Source organism: Medicago sativa, chromosome 1 (assembly GCF_051527215.1).
Source record: "Medicago sativa cultivar Bolivia chromosome 1, Bolivia_mono, whole genome shotgun sequence".
Taxonomy (NCBI): domain Eukaryota; kingdom Viridiplantae; phylum Streptophyta; class Magnoliopsida; order Fabales; family Fabaceae; genus Medicago; species Medicago sativa.
The window spans coordinates 70084316-70106868 of NC_140749.1; the positions used below are offsets into that span (position 1 = coordinate 70084316).

Below are 22553 nucleotides of genomic sequence, written 5' to 3' on the forward strand. Positions count from 1 at the left end.
TTTAGGCATTTTTCAATCTTTTCATCAATTTCTCCTCTCGAGCTCTTATTCCTGTTTTGATCTGATTTCACCATGAATTACAAGTAGTTGACTCTCAAAACATTACAAAAAGGACTCAAATATGACTAAAAAAATAGTAATGACGTACTGTCATCAATATATAAGAATATTTTATTAATTTACTTAACACGTGGGTATAAATACAATCAAATCTGTGTCCGTATCCATATAATAATGAGTAGTCAAATACCCGTTTATTATACCCGTGAAAACTTGTTTAGCTACCCGCCACGTGCCCGTGACGGATTTTACCCACATGTACCCGTGAGCATGGGTATTTTTGCCAGGGGCGGAGCTGGCTATAGGTGAGGGTGTGCACCTGCACACCCTGGATTTTGGTAAATTTCATGTATCACCATAGGTATTTTGCACTCTGCACACCCTGGCTTTTCATCTTTGCACCTTGACAATTGAGTAGCACTCTGACCACTCATATCTCAAACCCAACACTTACTATGTTGTAGTATTAAATGACATTAACCACTCTGTGATGTATACTGACAAAGCTGCTTATATTTTTTTTTTTGCTTTTTGTGCTATCATCATAATTCATAACATTTTTATTAGAAGCATAATTAAAATTTACAATTGAAGGAATCAGACCAGTGTTTCGTAGTTGTAGTAGCTTGCTAAAATTATACATATAACCTGGAAAAACTAAACATAACTTTAGTTTTTTTTTGAAGAAAAAAAAAACTTTAGTTGTGTCTAATGATTTATTTGTTGTTTTTATTTATCTAAGTGTACCCACAATATTTTATTTATCTATATATAGGATTTGTAAACTCTTCAAAACCAAAACAAAAATTAAACTATATAAATATTTAGAGGCTAATAGCAAGGCCGTTCTTTGGGGAGTGCAAAGAGCTCCACCGAGCTGGGCCTCCTAAAGTGATGGGCCTCAATATCTCCACCCCCACTCAAAAAAAAAAAAAAACATGTTTCATGTTTCAATTTCTAAATAAAAAATCATGTTCCATATTTCTATTTCTAAGTTAAAAAACACGTCGTTAGTAAAAATAATTGCTAATTTTGAATTTGGTGGTTAACAATTATTATACGAGTGTTATTTTCAATTTAAATAGAATATTAATCTTTTAAAAAATTTATGGTTTTTTTTTATTAGGGGCCTATTTTTATTATGAGAGTCGAGCCTCCAGTTTCATAGGGACGGCCCTGGCTAATAATATATTTAATTTTTTATTTTTTATTTATTAATTATATTTTTTTAGAGGATATATATATATATATATATATATATATATATATATATATATATATATATATATTGATGATAATAATAATTAATTAAAATTAAATAATTCGCACCCCCTAGTCCAGGGTCCTGGATACGCCACTGATTTCTGCCACCCCTCCTTGTTAGGGATTTTAGTAATGTTAATATTGGTCACGTACTTTCAAAGAATGCAATATTGGTTATGATAAATTGGCCTACGTAGACTTTTACGTTGATGGGACTATTTAATTTGGTCGAATTCTCCCATACAAGTCTTCTTTAAAGATAGATCCGATCTTTCGAATGATCGCGTTTGTTAATTTTTTTTATGAGTTTGATTCATGGTCCTCCTCTTTTGTTTTCTTTTTTAATTATCATTAATATTTTCGGAGGTGTTGCACATGATTACTAGTTTAATTGGAGTGTCAACGTTATGGGAATCCCAGAAAAATTACATGATGCATTTGCACTTCCAATTTTGCTTTCAAAAATATGTAAATATATTTTATTAATCCAACAAGTCAATAAATATCTAAAGGGTTAAATATATTTTTGGTCCCTATAAAATTGCGACCTTCTAAGTTTAGTCCTTACTTAATTTTAATAACTTTTTTAATCCCTACAAAAAAAAATTACTTATAATTTTAGTCCCTGCTAAAATAAATTTTGTTTAATTATCCTTAAACTTTAAAATTTTTTATCGATTCTTTTTATAGAAGTTTAGAACACTATGAAAGGTTCATTTACTAAAATCTATAATTTTTTAACATGGAATAAATTAAATATGAATTTTTTAAAACGACAAAAGTTTAAGATATAAGTAACAAAAATATGGACGTAGAAATCAAATTTTTGCGATTTTTTTTCGGAGGACCTTTTAATAACGTTCTTAACACGCCTGTAAAAAATTGTTGAAAAACTTAAGAGTTTAAGCATAAATTAAACAAATTTGGATTGAGTAAGGACTAATATTGTGTGCAGAAATTTTTTGTAGGGATTAAAAAAGCTATTAAAATTAAGTAAGGACTAAACTTACAAGGTCGCAATTTTGTAGGGACCAAAAACATAATTAACCCATATCTAAATAGGTTACAGCTTTGTATGCACGATAGTCAACATAAGAGTAATGATATTTTGACATCCATTTGATGACAACTTTGTTGACAACCTTGTTTTTCTCGCTTCTTATTGGTCAAAAACAATGGAGAGAGAAAAAGGAAGAGAGAGGATAACAACATCATGTGAGTATGAGAGAGAAAGTTGTCCAAAAATTGTCAAAAAGTGGTTGTCAAAATATCATTTCTCTCAACATAATGTAAGATGATTCAACAATTGGATTGAGTTAATTCTCCTTCTACAAAAGTTATTTTATGTTTGACAACTAGTGTCGATGACTACATACTCTTATCAATTATTATTGGTATTTAAGATATTTTTTTAAAAATAAAAAATAAAAAGATAAGAGGAATCCAACTAAAGATAACCATTAGTTGTAGAGTAGTTCCCTTAAACTCAATGTCGTGTTCAAGAGGGCGAATGAAGGAGGAATATATTAACGATCTTTTCTTGTAATGTGATTTTTTTTGGGTATCATTTGGCCCCATGTTTTGTGGTGGTTCGAAATTTGTATTGTGTTACCTTATGATATTCATATGCATGTTTTGTGATTTGGTGGTTCACATTTATTTCGAAAAGGACATTCGCCATTATATCTAAGTGATGTGGTTTACATGTATTTCGATTATTTAAAATGAGCGTAATTATCGTGTTTTTTTTACCACAAAGAAATGTCTCATGAACAATTACTTGATCATGTCAAACATTTGGTTGTTCACATTTATTTCACTTGATCATGTCAAACATTTGGTTGTTCACATTTATTTCAAAAAGTACATTCGCCATTGCATCCAATTGATATGGTTGGCTTGTATTTTGATTATTTAAAATGAGCGCAATTCTCGTATTTATACAACAAAGAAATGTCTCATGAACATTTACTTGATCCGGTCAGACACTTGGTTGTTCACATTTATTTCAAAAACGACATTCGTCGTTATATACAAGTGATCTGATTGACATGCATTTCGATTATTTAAAATGAACGCAATTCTCTCGTTTTTTGCAACAAAGAAATGTCTCATGAACATTTACTTGATCCTGTCAAACATTTTTCTTTATGGTGGCTAAAAGTCCAGAAACCTAATTCCTTTTTTGATTTTATAATCTCATTCTTTCGACTTTCCCTTATTACACACACCTTATAGAGTTGTTTCATTAAACTCAATGTCGTGTTCAGAACGGTGGAGGAAGGAGGAATATATTAATGATTTTGTTGGTATCATTTGGCCCCATGTTTTACGGTGGTTCGGAATTTGTATTGTGTTACCTTATTATTTGCGTATACTTGCTTTCCAATTTGGTGGTTCACATTTAATTGGAAAAGGACATTCACCAATACATCCAAGTGATCTCGTTGACATGCATTTCGATTATTTAAAATGAACGCAATTCTCGTGTTTTTTTTTGCAACAAAGAAATGTCTCATGAACATTTACTTAATCCTGTCAATCATTTTTCTTGATTGTGGCTAAAAGTCCATAAACCTATTTCCTTTTTTGATTTTATAATGTCATCCTTTCGACTTTCCCATTATTAGGCACACCTTATAGAGTTCTTCCCTTAAACTCAATGTCATGTTCAAGAAGGTAGAGGAAGGAGAGATATATTAATGATTTTGTTGGTATCATTTGATCCCATGTTCTACGGTGGTTCGTAATTTGGTTTGTGTTACCTTATGATATTCATATGCATGTTTTGCGATTTGGCGGTTCACATTTATTTAGAAAAGAACATTCGCCATTACATCCAAGTGATTTGGTTGACATGTATTTCCATTATTTAAAATGAGCGTAATTCTCGTGTTTTTTCACAACAAAGAAATGTTTCATGAACATTCACATGATCCTGTCAAACATTTTTCTTGATGGTGGTTAAAAGTCCAGAAACCTAATTCCTTTTTTGATTTTATAATCTCATTCTTTCGACTTTCCCATTATTACGCACACCTTATAGAGTTGTTCCCTTAAACTCAATGTCGTGTTCATGAGGGTGGAGGAAGGAGGAATATATTAATGACTTTGTTGGTATCATTTGACCCCATGTTCTACGGTGGTTCGGAATTTATATTGTGTTACCTTATGATATTCGTATGCATGTTTTGCGATTTGATGGTTCACATTTATTTCGAAAAGGACATTCGTCATTACATTCATATGATCTGGTTGGCATGCATTTCAATTATTTAAAAGGAGCGGAATTCCCGTATTTTTTTTGCAACAATGGAATGTCTCAGAACATTTACTTGATCCGTTAAACATTTTTCTTGTCGGTGGCTAAAAATCTAAAAACCTAATTCCTTTGTCGATTTTATAACGTCATTCTTTCAACTTTCCCCTTATTTCGCACGCCTTATATTTTAATTGGATCTTTTTGTTTTGAGAAATAATTGAATCTTATTTTTAGTATAATTGATTTTGGCTTCTTAAAAAATAAAATAATGGACCACTAATTTGATAATATTATTATATTTGGATAAAGAAAAAGACGTGTGATAAACATAAGTACATACAAAAATATCAGAAAGGAAGGACCATCGAGGGCAAAAGAAAAGAAGAAGCCACAATTTACACGTGGTGTGTAAAGCAATAAAATAAACTAATTCTATAAAATATTACTCAGTGTCACTTTATCTAAAAAAAATTGTTTCAAAATGAATGTCACTTTACATTTTCAATACAACTTTAATTTTTTTCTTCAAACTTTACCCTCAATAAATACTTCAACTTTTCTTTCACACAATTTTCAATGCAACTTTAATTTTGTCTTTTTCTTATAAAGTAAGGGCAGTTTAGTAAAAACGTTGTATCAATTGATTATTTCATTCTATTTTTTAATCTGTGTGCCAAAGCCTAAAGCGACACTCATTTAAAACGGAGGGAGTACTAAATTTTTTTTCTTCTTGTATCCATAAAAGCCCAAAAACGAGTAATAAAGAAGAAAAATAAACATAGAAAGAAAAGAAAACATAGGCTAAAAGTTGAGTGAGACTTAAAACCTCAATCACTGACAGTGTCTCCCTCACACGCGGCGTAGCGTATTCTCACTTCTTCGCCACCAACACTCAACTCTCTTCTCTCTCTTCAAATCTCAAACTAAAAACATTTCTCTTCCCCCTCTCTAGCGTATTCTCACTTCTTCGCCACCAACACTCAACTCTCTTCTCTCTCTTCAAATCTCAAACTAAAAACATTTCTCTTCCCCCCTCTCTGTCTCTCTCTCTCAAAAAGAAAAAAAAAATAACCAAAACTCCACATTATCACTGATTCTGCTCTCTCAACTAGTAACAAAGTAAGCAAACAAATTTCATTCTTCCTATGTTTGTGTTTTTCTTATGGGTCCTATGTTTATGTTCTTGTTCTCTTCATTATTATGTTTCCTTTTCACTTCAAAAAACTTCCTCTTTTACTTGATTTTGAAAGATATTTACTGTTACTGCTACTAAAAGATTATTAATTGTTATTTATTATTTATTCAAAACCGGATGAGTTGTTCTTGTTCCTTCATCTTCTTCTTCTTCTTTGTTCAGTTATTTTCTGAAAGTACGAGGTGATTTTTATTTTATTTTATTTTTGTTTTGACTGTTTAAAAATAATAATTATAAATTGATTGACTTGTTTGTTTCTATCTGGAAAAAACAGGTGCCATGAGAACTTGAAGCCGTTGATTTTCTATTAGTTTCTGGGGAAAATTATGGCATCATCATCATCTTGTTCTGGAACTTCTATCTCAAATGTGGATCGTTTTGTTCTTAGTGTTACTCCAAATGTTCCTGTTCAAACCCTTGATCTTCAGGTATTTTTTTTATTTATTTTCTTAATGTATCAATTTTTATTTATTTATTTTTAACAAATCTTTGCCTAAAAAGGAATATTTTATCCTGATACTATAGTCTATAATTTTAGGATGATGTAGTTTGTTTATATTTTCTCCGTACAAAGAAGTACTCGAATCTGAATTTTTACGATAATGGCAGATATAATTAGATAAGGAATCGTGAATTATGTACTTGAATTAGTTTAATTTTGATTTGATTTAATTTGATTACTTGCATTTTGGTGAACGTGATTTTCCGCAAGTAACATAGGACTTTGTTGTATGTGCGTCAAGTGTGGTCGTCAATCGTCATGGTCAGACTTTTAGGCACAAGATTGAAAATGTAACAATGAAGGTTTATTGTGGGAGTTAAAGGACCCCTTTTTTTGGGTTTATGGAATATTCCTTGATGCTATTCAGAAATTTCAAATCCTTCATAAAAAATTATTTTGGAGATTTTTTGTTCTTCTTGTTTATGTTAAGAAATTTGAAAGATTTAATGTGTATTTATTGCTTTAAAAACTCTTTTATCTTCATTTAGCTCAAGTGGTAATGAACTCCACCAACGTGGAATGATTAAAAAATGCAATTTTTTTATGAAGACAAAAAACAAAATTTAAATTTTCTTAAAGACTAATTAAAAACACGTTTAACTTTTTTTGGGTTAAGTAATTTTTCTTTTTTACAATAAGGTGTTATTTGTTTTGCTTACGATTTCCGTGAGCTTAGCTCAGTTGATAGGGGGTACGAGGTTTGAATCCCGTATATCACCAAAAAAAGACAGTTTGCCTACGTGTCATTTTATATTCACTTCCAATTTAAATAATAATAAATAATTTATAAAAAAAATGTCACATTTAAGTTCTAGTAACCAAAAAAAATCTTTTTTTTATATTGTAACCAAAAAAAATCTTTTTTTATTACTATCTGCCTTTCTTTTTATCTTGTTTGAATGCTTACAATTTTTTATTACTAGGGGGTTTAATTAACTCCCAGGAGTAATAGTTTTAAACTTTATGAAACTGATTATGTGTGGAAGTTTGTGATATTGTGTGATTTAGAAAAGACAAGAAATTGGTTCCTTTGATTTGTGATTGTGACTTAGGAGTGGGGCCAATGCCTAGCTGGATAGATAAGACTCGGAGTTAAATTAAAATTTTACTTAGAAGTTGAGGCCACGTGATTATCATGCCTTCTTCACCTTGATCCATGTGTGTTGGTGACTGAAATTTAGTCACTACGTGGGTATAGTTGTCTATTAGTAGTTTTAATTAACTTAAGAAAACTAATATAGAAATATTAGTAGTTTTAATTAACTTAAGAAAACTAATATAGAAATATTAGGTTGGAAAGTGGTGAGTTTAACCTTTTAGAAGTTTAAATGGTTCCCCAAGGTGTAGCCCAATTGGTTGAGCTGCTGAAGTAGGTTTAAGGTTTGAACTCTGACTACTAAAATATCCTACTATAATAATCCGTCTCATTTACAATATTTTTCGGCCTAAAATTAATTGTCACTTTAGTTATTGTATCTCAACCCACTTAACTACCTTACTAACTATAATTAATAAGAGTGTTTTCATAAATGAAACTCATTTTATCATTGAAATCAACAAAACTAATCATTTTCTTATGAACTGTGCATAACTCAAATGAAACACTTATAGTGAGACGAAGAAAGTAACAACTAACACTGACGATGATACCTTGTAGATGAATGGGAACTGGCCTAGTTGATTGATTTGTTTACTTGTATCATGTAATTTTGCAGAATTGTTCTCATGAAGTAAATATCCAATGGCTACCTCTTGGCAAGGACAAAGTTGAATGCTTTGAATTGAAAGATCTTTGGGACTGCTATGAAAGATGGAGTGCATTGGGTGCTGGTATACCCATACTGTTGGGAAACGGCGATGCTTTGACACAATATTACGTTCCCTATCTATCTTCCATCCAAATCTACACCAGTAAGTCTGTTGCAGCTTCAAGGTAAGCCGAACACATTACTGCTCGCTTATTTACCAAATATGTGTCAGCAAAAAGGTTTGAGTTTTCTTTATTCCCTTCAAGGAATAGGAGAGAGGATATCGATGCAGCCGAATTTGAATTTGAATCCTCGAGTGAAGATGATAGTGGAAGCGATATCCTATCTAGATCGGTAAGTAACAATTCTAGCAAGGCATGGGATGCTGTCTCCTTGGATTCAAGCTCCGATCAATTGAGTCCGTTGCCAACAAGAGATATGCTTGGATACCTTTACTTACAGTACACCGAAACTGCACAGCCTTGGTTGAGGGTTCCATTTGCTGAGAAGGTAGACTTTAACTGCTAAGTAGTATCCACAACTTTTTAGAGGTAATAAAAAAAGGAATGTATTTGTATATGCCCCCTCACATGATGCCCGTTTGGTGATTTTTCTTGTCTCAGATAACTGAGCTAGCTAAAAGCCATCCGGCATTGATGACTTTGAAAAGTGTGGATATTTCACCTGCAAGTTGGATGGCTGTTGCTTGGTGAGCAGAATTAATTTTTTGTGTTACCCTTAAATCTTCTTGTTCTTGAAGATGAACACCTCAACTTGAAGTGGTTGCATTGCACCTAGTGTTATATTGGCATTTTTTCCCCCTATTATTGAAACTTTTGAGAGTAACTTGTTGTTCAGATCTTCTTCAAAAAAAAAAAAACTTGTTCAGATCATAGTTTTCCTGTGAAGCTAGTAATTTTCTGCAAATTGCCACAAATCTTTTGAAGCTTCTATTTGCATGCTTACTTTTTCTGTATAATATATAGTTTATGTTAGATTCCAAAGGTACAAAGAACTTATACGGAATTGTTTATCTTTGGATAGGTACCCTATTTATTCCATACCATATCATCAGCCAAGTGAAAAGGAGCTCTCAGCATGCTTCCTGACTTACCATACATTGTCATCATCATTTCAAGGTATCCTGATGTAGCGATCAGTCTTTTTCCAATCGACGATTAGTATGTTTTCCAAAAATCCAATAAACATATGAAATCATTTGGATTTTTTGCTTTGACATGAAATGTACTTCCATAGCATCTTTCATTTTCTGTGTTTTGGAGTTTGAACTAATTTCACTTTATTTTTCAACATTTGTGCTTCTTTTCTTGCATTTCACGAAAGATACAACATATATGAGTACTCATTTTCATGTGAACACCTTCGTAACATCTCTTTGAGGTTTGAAGGTAGTACTCGAGTTCTGTTGAGTATGGCTCATAGTTATTGATAAATGGGCAGATCGTAGTATTTAGATGCAAGTTGAAAATGAAAACCTTAAGCTTTCAACTAATAATAGAAAGGATCTACACCAGCTCTACAGTCAGAGACGTAGGCAAATTTGGCCAAACTTCGTTACCAAACATCGTGCGTTTTTTGTCTGCGTTTTCGTTTCTTTATTCTTTTGGACCGGGGTTACTGTTCTAACAATTTCTTATTCTGCAGATTGTAAAAACCAGTACGATGATATTGACATAGGGGAAGACATAAGTTGTTTTGAGGAATGGGAAGGTGTGGGAAAGACAAGCAAGGAAAACAAGAGTGGTTTTATGTCTCTCTCTCCTTTTGGGATGGCTAGTTACAAATTGCAGGAACCTTTTTGGTTTGGCTCATCATCCTCGTCAGATTCTGGTAATGCAAGGATGTCTGAAATGTACAGCGCCGCAGACTCGTGGTTGAAGCAACTCAACGCTCACCACCATGACTTCAACTTTTTCACTCTCCGAGCTCCTTTGTAAATTGGTTTATGCTGTTACTTACCAACTCCTGCCCCCGTCTTACTTTGTTCGGTACTTCATCAGAAGAAGTTTTCCTTTATGTGCAGTTTTGGAAACAACAAGAAGCTGAGGTTATATGTCAAAGGATGTATAGTCCCCATAAGAGCGGAGTTTTGTTTATTTAGCAATGAGCATCCCTCAAAAAAAAAAAAAAAAACTGTTTTTGTTTATGCTAGTTTCTTAGATTTTTTTTTTTTTTGGATAAACAAATGTTAGCGGGTTATGTTAGTTTTCCGGGTTCGAACTCAGGTCCATTTGATTAATACTCATTTGGTGTCCTCAACCCTAAGTTATGTTAGTTTCCTTGATAGATGATAGTAGTTTGGAGGTGACTAAACTATAACATCTTTTGTACAGTTCATTTCTTGAAATAATTTTTTTTTAGTTTAGTATATCCTTCTCCTCTTCTAATATGGATTCAAGGCAAATGCAATCAATAAATGTTGATCAAATAACGAGTTCTTAACAAATCAAGTTGTTAAAAAAACCTTTGTGATTTTGGGGTTTAGAATATACACACTAATTTTTCTTCTAAACATTGTCTATAACTAAGTTAGGGGTAAAATTTCTATGTCAGCACGTTTTTGGATGATTCCATGCCAAATGAAACACATCATAAATAAACCTATTAGAAATACTAGCAATATGTTTTATTAGAAATGGTGGTAACATTTTGTAATGTTGATTGAGATTTGAGGTGGTTCTTTTCGAGTTGGATTACAAAACTATAGTGGACCAAATGCTAAATTCAAAGGAGAATACAGCTAAGACGAGATCTATTAATCTATGCTTGACTAGAGTTTAATTTAATTTACTAGGAAACAAATATAGTTGCTATTAGCTAGATAAGGTGGTACAAGCATAGCTTTTCCTTACAACTTTTTCCAATTATTTCTAATGGTAATGAAAAATGCAATGGTAATGAAAAATGCAGTAATCATGATTCATTAAAAACCAAAATTTAATGATATAGCTAAGAAAGATTATATTTTTACTTTGTACCTTCTTTGTTGCCATACAACATTATGATTCATGTCTTGTTCTTAACATGGTTTTAGTGGGATACATTTTGTCAATCCCATTAAGTTTTAAGATCATTTACAATCTTCTCTAATGGTAAAAAACAACAATAACCTGAAGTAAACTCCAATTACTAGATTTTAACTTCCATTTCATGACTCCATTAGATCCTTTTCGACATGGGTGTTACAAAAAATAATTTTACATCATTAAGAACAATGCGTTGGTCGTTATTATAGCTTGACAAATCTCTAACACATTAGAAACTTTGGTGTGTTCCAATGATGTAAAATGGTTTATGTGCTGTTCCAATATTTTGTCCTTAATTTTTAAGACTGATCAAGAACTATTTAATTTTAACAACATTGGAGTGAAATATGTCGGCGCCCACTTGGAAAAGGAGAATGTTTTTAGGCAGAAATCTGCCTCTATGTGGAGAATGCTGGAAGGTGTACCCATTATAAGTTTTGACTTCTGATAGCTATTTTACCCCTACTCTTTTCTTAAAAACTACACCCCACATGTTTTTACTAACGATGAGTGTTATTTGAACAACTATTTGGTCGACAACTTATGGAACAACCATAATTTACAAAGGAAAAATATGTATTTGAACGAAAACCAAAGCAATGAAGAGATAAAGTAAAAAATAATGTGAATATGAGAGAGAAAGTTGTCACAAAATAGATGTTCAAATATCATTTCTCTTTACCAATCTGATCTGAAGCGGTCCTAATGACGATGGGCAAAGTTGTTAGATGTGGTGGAGGACTACAACAACTCATTGAAGAGGGGTAGTGTATCGGTAAAGACTCAAACGCTCAGGGTTTTAGAGAATTTAGGGCATCTTCACTAGATAATTTAGGGCATTTCTATTGCTAAAACCGTAATTTGGTTCATCAATCATTTTTTGTAGGGTCTAAATATACCTCATAAGATTTATCTCATAATATGTGAGGCTCCCGGCTAGTGTCGTGTCAACGCCTCGACTGAAAAAAGGGTGCGTGTGGTATGAATATAATAAAGAGAGCAAGTAAGGAAGAAAACCACATAACCATGGATACACCATAATCAACAAATCAACCCATCACTCTCACTCTTCCTTGTCTCTTTCCAGATCACGTAAAAAGACCGATTCTCACAAAATAGAAAACCTTATCGAGTTCTCTTATGTTCCATGCGTCTCTCTCTCTCTCTCTCTCTCTCTCTCTCTCTCTCTCTCTCTCTCTCTCTCTCTCTCTCTCTCTCTCCTCTCTCTCGCCCTCCCCTTTTTTAACACAGTTGCTGCTGAAACCTATTAGTTCTCCAACCTATAAAGAAAACAAGAACGTATTTTTTAGTATGAGGAACACTATAAAGAACCAGAATTGGAGATACCCTTAGAGGTTTAGCTGAACGAGAAAAGGAACCTCTCACCAGGGATGAATTCGTTAAATACTCATAAGTAGTGGGGTCCAGAGTCTTGATTTGACCAATGGACTTATTTTTTTGTTTCACGTAATATAATATGCTCGTGTGATAGTTCACGTGCTATTTTATAGGATGAGTCACATTTACCGTTACATTGAATCTTAATCAATTCTAAGATAAATCATAGCGATCTAGATGAATAAATAAATAAATTTTTTCTTCATTTGGATGAAAAAAATATTTAACAAAATGTGAGAAAAGAAATCTAATGAGTTGTTATTAATTTCTCATTAGAATTAAATATGGTTAAAATTCTTAAATGAGTGAGGGTCCATGGATTGACCTACCAAAACTTGCTTAAGAACCCAAAACTAGTTTCATGATTTAGATGCTCCAATGAATCAATTGCAGCAAAAATGAACATGAAAATAACCTTCACATAATGTCACTGGACATTTGGTGTACATGTACTGATATTGGTAAGAATTTAAGTAGGATGGACCAGTTGTTGATTCAAAACCTGATGCCTTCATTATTCATTTAAAAATTAGCCTTGTCGTACAAAATTATGGGGGCATTTTATCAAAAAACGATTTTTCGGGGGCATGGCATGGACATGATCACGTGATATAAGTTAAGATTTAGACAATGTGAAAACACAATAATATGACAAAGACCCGGATAAATAAATGAATTAGGAAAATGAAAATCCATCACATCATCGACCAGCCCAAAAAAAGAAAAAAATTACAATAGAGGACTAAGACCATGCACAATGGTTATACTCTTTCAACACCCTTCAACACCCACTTTTTCAATTCCCAACACTCCACATCATTTTCTCTCTCTTAATTCAACACTCATTCAACTTTTACCTCTCCAATGGTTTTTTTCATTCAACACTCTACCCCACCACCTTTTATTTCTTATTCTTATTTAATTTTATATTTTTGTTTTTATAATTACATAAAATTACAATTATCGATTATAATTAAATTAAAATAAAGAAACACTTAACAATTTATTTTTTTGTTTTTTGTAAAAACAAAATTTATTTAAATAATTTATTTTTATTTTCTTAACTTAAAATACATATAGAAAGATTAAAACTTCACTTAGTTTGCTAATAGAAAGATAATAATAAGATGAAGATAGTGAAAAAACTTGGTTTTTTTTCTGTGTCCAAATCAAATGAACCAAGTCTCTATTTATAGAGAAAAAAAAATCATGAATTTTGGTATTTTTATTTTATTTTTTTAAATTATTTTAAAACGAAATAATTGATTTCCAATTATTAAAATTTTTAAAAACCGGGAAACCAATATAATCGCAACACGTGTCCCCATCATTTCAGAATTTTCCTTCTCTCTCTGCCTCTCCTGCACCACACTCGCGCGTGTTGCACACGCGCCATGCTTGGCCAATAGCTTGCTTCCGCGTGTCCCTGTGTCAGCGGTTAAACAATGTTGAATGGGTTCAACACTTCTCTCCCCCATGTCATCTCTCAACCCCATTCAACATGCCATTGCAGCTTCATCACTTGTTGAATGTCAGATTCAACACAACCATTGCAGCTGGTCTAAGGAACATGATTGCCTAGTCACTAAGCCTAGTCACTTAGTTAAGGCATTTAAAATAATTATGATTGTTGGATTGAGACCAAACATTCTAAATTTTTAATTTTATATTAAAAAATAAATTGTCAAAATTTATACTAAAATCTTAAGCAAAATTTATTCTAAAAATACTTTAAATAAATATGTAATTCGGTAAATTTTTTGATTTGAGATTAATATTTAAAATTCTCAACTAAGTCAATGATTGTTTTTGAAAGATAAACTAATTGAGTGTTTGGATTGACGTTTGCATTACGTTTTTCGCGTCCCAAAGCATTCTAAACGTGATTTTTGTGAAGCTACAATTGCAAACTTCTATGTATTCGTGCGTTTGTAGCCATTTAGACGCCATTCTAAACAGGGGCTAAGTCATTGACATTGTTGTTGAGCTACATTTTGTTTCCGTTGTATAAGTCCTCATGCGTCCCACAATAATTATCATAATAAGTTCCTCTAAAAAAACTATCATAATAAATTATTTTATACAAATTAAATAAATTATAAATAGCCCCTCAAAACAAAAATTATAAATAACAAAAAAATATTAATTTTATCTAAATAATCATATTAATAATTATCTATGTATTCTTAATATTACACACCAGTGAAAATAGGTGCACATTTTCTTAATAACAAAATTTATATTCTCTTTACCTATTGAATCCTCTAAAAAAATATTTTAACTGAAAAATAAAAAGTTACCGTGAATTTATAAAAAGATGAAAAGAGGAAACTCATAATTTAAGAGGATCTAAGTTTTCTTTAATTTTTTTTAAGGAGAGAAATGCAGGCTAATATTACTTAGAAAGTATTTTTTATTTAATTATACTAAATTCTTTTTTTTTTTTTGGAGAGAATCATACTAAAAATTAACAATATATAGGATATTTATTTATGAGACAAAAGTAACACTGAAAAATAAAATAAAATAATAAACAACGCGCTTGCTTCCTCTTTCAATTTGATACCGTGTGAGAACCGTTTTCCACCATCTCTTCTTCTTTATCATTATCTATCATTACTCACACTTAGCTACTAAGTTAAGTTTCTTTACTTCAAAAATCAAATCAAAATGGCTTCTTCGTTTTACGCTTTGATTCTTCTTGGATTCACTTTCGGTGTAGTTGCTGTTGTTACTGTTCAAGCTATTGCACTTTTATGGATCATCAAACGGTTACGCCATAGCCCCAACCGCTCTTCTCAAACCCAAGTACTGGGTACTTCTTCTTCTACAGAACAACTTGATCATCAACAATCTCTGCATTTCGCGTTTCAAAAACAGGTTCATTCTTGCTTCAAACTCAAACTTGTTTTTTTCCCCTTTCTTGCTTGTGTTTGTTAATTGTTATGCTGAAATATTGAAATTGAAATTGAAACGCTTTTAATGTTTCTTAGAGGTATAGACTATAGAGAGTATTATGTTGTTAAATGAGTGTGTAGTGTGATCTGGTGTGTACCGGATCGATGTATATTCAATCAATGTAAAGTATACAAGAGGTTTTCCGATGCGACGGAGCTACTATAGTTCATGGCGGAGGTAGTTCTTGGGTGAAATTACAGTGAGATTTTAGAGAGAACTTGATAGATGAGTCAGTGAAACTTGACAGTGGTGAAAAATGTGCAACCTGTCCTCATAGTGGCACATAGCCATCTTTATATAGGGAGCTCTGACGATGAATACGGGAGTTCGTTCGAGATCACATCAACGGTCCTGATTGACGGAGCCGTGCTCCTTTTTGGTGAAGCACAGGGGAAGTCCTCTGTAGTCCTCAGCCAGGGTGAAGATTATGGGTTACTAGGCCATTATGAGTTGGGCCGGCGACATGGGCTGGACATCCCGGAACAAAGTGAGTTGAATGTAAAGTCTGTTGTCAAAAGTGGCCGCGCCGGTTGCTATAGCGGAGCATAGCGGAAAAATCAGGACCACCGCGCCTGGCCGCGTCGGCGCGTGTCAGAAGTGGAAAGTGGACCTATGAATAGTAAAACAATAACCTGTACTAGTTGTATATAATTGGTATTAGCGATTTTCGATTTTGCAATCCCTTTTATTTCATATTATGAATACTTCATGAAATTTTGAGTAATGTTTAAGGTATTTTAGTATTTCTTTTTGAATAATATGGTCTTTAGTATTAAATTTATTAGTGGCTGCACCACCGAACCAATTTTTGGGTTGGCTGCACCGCGCCGCATTGACAACAGATTGTAAACAGATTTATGCTTGGATACATTCATGTAAAAGCAAGTGAACAATTAATTTGAGGGTAAAAATCAACCTTTAGAAGAAAAAGCTCCAAATTATAGCTTCAAGTTAGAATCAATTTTCGATGCAAACATACTTGAATAGTTTTGAAGTTTCTTAGTGGTAGAGAGTGTATTATATTTCTCGCTTCTTGCTTTAGAAAGATTGCAGCGTTAGCGCTTCTTGACTAATAACATCATAGAAAGTCAAGGCTCCTCCAAGTCAATTTCGGGCCACCAAACCCTGCAACTGATGAGAAGGCCCATGGAGTAAAGGGAAGCGTGTACGTTGTCACACTCCCTGCCTTCAAATAACTGAGTGTGTGTTTGGTTATGCGGTGACAAAAATTGATTTTCATAAAATTGATTCTGATTAAAAGTGAGTTGAATGTAAGTTCATTTATATTTGGACACGTTTAGGTAAAAGTGAATTGAACAATAAATTTGAGGTAAAAATCAACCTTTAGAAGCAAAAGTTCCAAATGATAGCTTCAAGTTATAATCAGTCTTGGACGCACAATCAATTCTACTCAAGCATATGCAAACTTGTCATAATCAATTTTACAAATTTGGAATTATTTTTGGCAAGTACAAAAGTGAAACCAAATACATATTGGATTATCTAATCAATTACCAAAATTGCGAATAAATAATTTTTCTTTATTACTTATTATTAAACTATGCCAGTTGATCTTTCAGGGTGTGGTTTGGGTCCTAGAGTCAGGAAAAATTTCAAAGGAGTCAAAAAGAAAAGATGAGCTCTTGGAGGTTTCCCCTATTAAAATGTATGGAAAAATCAAGGATCAATCCCTTATTCTTAGAGAATCTGATAGTTTGCAGTTGCACTCAACAATTGAGCTCAAGGGTTGTACAGTTCAAGCTGTGTCAGCTTCAATCCTTTCTTCAAAAAAATGGTAATGTCTCTCTCACACTGTTTTGACTCATGGCCTATCTCTATTCTCTTACCTGGACTTTCATATGTGAATACAGCTTTCTGTAAGAATGTAGAGAAACATAAGTAACAAAATCATTTAATAGGTGGCAAAAATTACCATAGTGTCTATCTAGAGTTGTAGCCCTTTAATCTAACTTCCAAGTGAATGTATTTTTATTTTTGATTCAACACATGACTCAATTCTCAGAAAATGTAAAATAATTTGCAAACTTCCCTGGTATTTACTTTGACACAAGGAAATCTCATTTCTTTTGAGCCTTGCATACCTTAGCAAAAGGTTAGTTTTGATAGCTATGATTTTCGGAATCATAAGTCAAATAATATTGGAAATATTAGGCCTTGTTTAATTTCTCAATTACTGGTTTCCTTTCTAAAATAAACAATGACAGTAAATAATGTATTTGTCCAACTGTTCTCAATTGTGAATTTCAGAAAACAAAATCAATATTTTTGAAGATGTTAAACAGTCATTTTGAGCATTTCTGAAAATGCCACTGTAACTCACACCCTACATATGGTGATGTAAGAGAAAATTGAGCATATGGTGGATTGGTGACAGGGAGAAGAAAGCTGCTGTTACACTCATAAAATCAAAAATGAAATTAAAAATATTTTCAGGAAGTAAAGAGGCCCATAAATTTTGTCTAAACTTCTGGTCATTTATTAAGGAAATTAAGTACTTCAAGTTATTGGATTGATGATTAATTTTTTTGCCTTTTGGTATAAATTGGTGATGAACTTTACAGGGCAAAAAAGTTCCCGATCAAAGTCGAAAGCAAGAATTCAGTAATATACAATAGAAGCAAAATTCTATATGTTTATCTTGAAACTTCGTGGGAGAAAGAAGCATGGTGTAAGGCCCTCTATCTGGCTTCATGCGATGAAAAAGAAAAAACCAAATGGTTCACCCAAGTTCACGAGGACTTTCATAGTTACCTGACATCTTTAAATTCTGTGTATCACTGTATTATGAAACCATCGGTAGGATTAAATGTCGAGACTGTTGAGGCAATCGAAAGGGCTATAAAGCCTGACGACCCTTCCTCAAAAGTTCGTCAGTTTTTGAAAAAGATTGCAAAAAAAACTTCCCGAGTTGGTGTGGAAAATAAATCTACATGGACTTCATTGTCAGGCCCTGAAGGAAAAAAGAGTACTGAGAACCTTTATACTAGCCAAGATGCAGTTTTGAGAACCGATTCAAAACTATCTTCGAAGTTGCCGTCTTTGGGAAGTGAGAATCTTCTCTCTGCCAGCTCCGATGGGGATGTTTTAAAGAAATTTGACATTGATGAGGGAACACTATGTTGGAACTTATTGATTTCCAGACTCTTTTTTGATGTCAAAGGCAGTATGCAATTGAAGAGATCGATGCAAGAAAGGATTCAGGTTTAACCTTTACCGTTTGATGTTTACATGTTTCAGTGCGAGTTTGTTTGTATTATGTTTGTTTAGTGAGGAACCTATAATGTGACAAAAGGAGTACATTTCATTATATTTTCTATGTGATAATTGACAGCTGTTCCTTTCTTGCTGCCACAGAGAACGCTGTCCAATATGAGGACTCCCAGTTATATTGGTGAAGTCATCTGTATTGACATCAATACCGGGAATGTACCACCTTGTATTGTAGGAATGAGGGTTCTTCCTATGGAAATGAGTGAGGTTTGGGCCTTAGAAGTTGACATTGAATATTCTGGAGGAGCAGTATTAGAGATTGAAACGAGGCTTGAAGCTCGTGAACTCCAGCTCCATGCAGAGACAGATGACTCAATCTCGGAGTCTAGTAATGTTGGATCTGTCCCATCAGATTTTCTTGAAGGTTTTGAATATTTAGGTAAGCAATTGAATCTTGAAGAAAGAGAGAATGATTGTCAAGAGCAAAAGGAAGAGGCAGACCGGAACAATGGTTAGTAAATGAATCCCAAAAAATTCAGTTATTTCTGCACTTTTTTCGCAAGGTTGTATCAATTCCAATCATTTATGAACTTTTTCTGAGTTCTAACAAACCCAAATATTTGTGCTCCGAATTTTTCTTCCTGAAATCTTACTTTAATTTCGTCCCACATCCAATTTTTACTGTAAGTTCCACATTATATAAATAAAGTATGCATATAGGTAGGAATGGTAGATGGGGAATATGGACTGCTGGTTTTCATGAGTTCGTAAGTATTTAAAATTACAGCAATGAGAAGGAAATTGTGTTTTTTTTGTAGCTTTCTCCCATTTTCCTACAGAATGCTTTAACATTTGTTTCTAGTTCTGCTTTTGTCCTCAAATGATAAACTTCCAAAACTTGAAGGGGAGATAATGAATAGTTTTCATATCTAGATAGTTTTATATACAATATTTAGGAGTCATTCTTCCATAGTCACAAACACAAATAAATAGTGTTTGGTCACACACACATAAACGTGTCATTTCTTGAAATACTAAATCATTTCATTCTCAATTTCTTTTTCATTATTAAAAAAATATTGTAATGTGTGTGTGCCCAAACACTATGCATTTGTGTTTGTGACTATACAAGAATTTCTCCAATATTTAGACTGATGGAGTAATGCGTATCTTGTTTTTCCCTATGCAGATGCATCAAAGAGCTCTACGAGTACCGTCACTTCCTCAAATCATGGATCACGATGGAAATCAATATTAAATACTGTTTCCAAACAAGTTTCACAGGTACCATCTAGTCCTCTCCATTATTCTGTTCATTGCTTCTTCCCGTGACACTTTTTGCAGCCCCATCTATTTCATTATTAGACTTCTATTTTTAGTCATGTTGTGTGATTGTACCAAATGGGTTTCTCCCAATGTTAGAAAATATAGAGTTTCCCTATAGTAACGTTTAATCGTATTGATACCTCCTCTTTGTAAATGTTTTCCAGGCACTTATAGTTATACCTTTTTTTTGGTTATAACTTATAGTTATACTTTATGTAAAAATATTTCATACATATATATCCCATGAAAAATCAACCTCCTAGAGATGGTATTTGCATAAGTTTTGTAAACGTTCAATGAGGCCAATTTAAGAATATATGTGATTTGAAAAGTATTTTCTATTTTCACTTATATAGTTATAAAAATTATAACCACTAATCAGGCCATATTATTACCCAATGTGGGGATCTCAATGCACTCTCTCACACCCAAAACTAGATATCTAGAGTGTGGCCTCGGTGGCCCGTTAATGGGTGGTCCAATGGGTCTAAGATAATTAGATAAACTATGATACCATAGAATTTGGTGACCTTAAATTCTAACCACTATTCAGGTCATATTACTATCTAATGGGACTCAACAGTTATTTTAAATTATAACCATTTGTTGATGACTCCATCTGATTAAAGCGCATCTGTAAATATTTGGAGACTAGTTCTGCATGCTATTTTCATTGGCACTCTTTTATGTTCTCCATATGCAGTGATTTACCTCATTTTGGATTTTTTTCACTATATACGAAGCAATTGGAAAGGTCTAGAATATTGCAAATGGTGTCCTTGAGTATTTTCTTGCTCACACACACACACACACACACATTTAAGCATTTGATAACGAGCAGATGTTTTATTTCTTAAAATAATGGATTATTTCTTATCAAAAGGTTCCTCTCTCTTTTGCAATAAGAGTGGCTTCTTTAAAAGGGACACTGCGCTTGCACATAAAACCGCCCCCCTCTGATCAACTGTGGTTTGGTTTCACATCAATGCCAGACATAGATTTCAACTTAGAGTCTTCTGTTGGAGATCGTAAGATAACTAGTGGGTACTTCACTTCATTAGTTGTCAATAGGCTAAAGGTATGATAGCTCTCTCTATTTTATTTATAACTGCTCTCTGCAGCTTTTTAATTAGGGTCTTCAAGTTTCAAATGTTTGCTCATTCCTCCTTCTGGCAGTTCATATGGGATTCCTTTAATTGCCAAGATGTTCTCTAATTATAAATGTCTACCTTTCTGTTAAGTGTGTAACCATAGAAATAAGACTTTGCTAATATCTATTTTTCATTGTATTACTCTTCAACAAAAGCCTTGTTTTGTTGGCATGTCTATGTTTATGTATACATCAAATAGTTATTATGTATTTGACAAGATTGTTGACATCCTTAACCTTAGGTAGTACTTCAGTGGAATAAGAAATGTGTTTAAACTTCATTACAGTGGACTAAGAAATGTGTACACAAGCTACTTTTAGCTGTAAACTAATTTAACTTTGCTCCTGCAGAGTGCAATTTTGGAAAACTTAGTACTCCCAAATTGTGAAAACGTATGTATCCCATGGATGTTAGCAGAAAAGGATGATTGGGTTCCTCCAAATGTTGCTCCATTCATATGGATTAACCAAGAAAATAGGAATGAGACTTCCACTTCGATTAATACCAATAATCAATCTTCTAGTGGAGCAAAAGCTAGGTCGGAAGCTAGTGCAAGCACCTCAAGTTATGGTCCAGCTAACAAACAACAAAAACCTAAGAGTGTTGAATCTACTCAAGCACCAACTAGTAAATCATCAGATTCTTTAGTACTACCAGTAAGTTCCTCTGGTGCAGTAACACTAAAGAGCAGCAACAGTTTGGAAGATCTTACAAAGCCTTTGTTAGAGACTGACAAACCACAACAAACTAGGAATTTGAAAGAAACTTCGTTTCAGAATGACAATCAACTTGAAGCTAGTGAAAACAATATGGAAAATAATTCTGAGTTCCTATCACTACGTGGAAGTATGGTGGTGACGGAAAAACAGAATAATACAATTGAACAGGAAGATGGACTGCCAAAGAAAATGGGGAGAAAGGAAAGGATGTTTGATTTGAAGAAGAAGATGGGGGAGAAATTGGAAGAGAAAAGGCGTCATATTGAAGAAAAGAGCAGGCACATTGTTGAGAAGATGCGAGGACCATGAGAAAAACCAAGTAAATTGAAAAATGTTGTTCATGATATGCTGGTCTTGTGAAAAAAAGTAAGTTATTTAGTTCTATGTATATTCATGTCTACTCTCATGTTTGAGGAATGTTTCTTTTTTTAAATTTTATATACACCGGTTCCCAGTAATTCTTTTGTTAACTTGTCAAATTTGACGAACATATTGCTCAACTAGTCACACATGCATTGATAGATCTCGCTTCTGTGACATTGTTTTGTTTGTAAGACATGATATAACAAACATTTTTAGATTTTCTGTTTATTGTCAGACATAATGCAAGTAGAATTTGGAAATAGTGCATTTTTTTTTTACTTTTTATGTTGTGATGTTATTGTTAATGTTAGACCTTAAGAACCTCATGTC

The 22553-nt window shown here is 32.9% G+C and overlaps 2 protein-coding genes across 5 annotated transcripts; both read left to right on the forward strand.

Moving 5' to 3' along the window:
* The first annotated feature begins 5436 nt into the window (after nt 1-5436).
* On the forward strand, nt 5437-10419 carry LOC146956882 (uncharacterized). Of its 4 annotated transcripts, none has more exons than XM_085732281.1 (7): nt 5437-5962; nt 6055-6208; nt 7998-8215; nt 8297-8540; nt 8654-8739; nt 9075-9169; nt 9696-10419. In XM_085732281.1, exons 2-7 carry the CDS (start codon nt 6107-6109, stop codon nt 9986-9988), a joined length of 1038 nt encoding a protein of 345 aa, XP_085588407.1. In that variant the 5' UTR covers nt 5437-5962; nt 6055-6106; the 3' UTR covers nt 9989-10419. The 4 variants fall into 4 exon arrangements, with proteins under 4 accessions (XP_085588407.1, XP_085588419.1, XP_085588402.1 ...); XM_085732293.1 differs by having other exon boundaries at nt 8303-8540; XM_085732276.1 differs by having other exon boundaries at nt 5437-5704.
* Nucleotides 10420-15110: 4691 nt separating this feature from the next.
* LOC146956883 (uncharacterized) lies at nt 15111-22483 on the forward strand. The gene is made up of 7 exons (XM_085732305.1): nt 15111-15355; nt 17014-17228; nt 18016-18655; nt 18809-19175; nt 19854-19948; nt 20874-21068; nt 21492-22483. Exons 1-7 carry the CDS (start codon nt 15146-15148, stop codon nt 22167-22169), a joined length of 2400 nt encoding a protein of 799 aa, XP_085588431.1. The 5' UTR covers nt 15111-15145; the 3' UTR covers nt 22170-22483.
* Nucleotides 22484-22553: the final 70 nt, after the last annotated feature.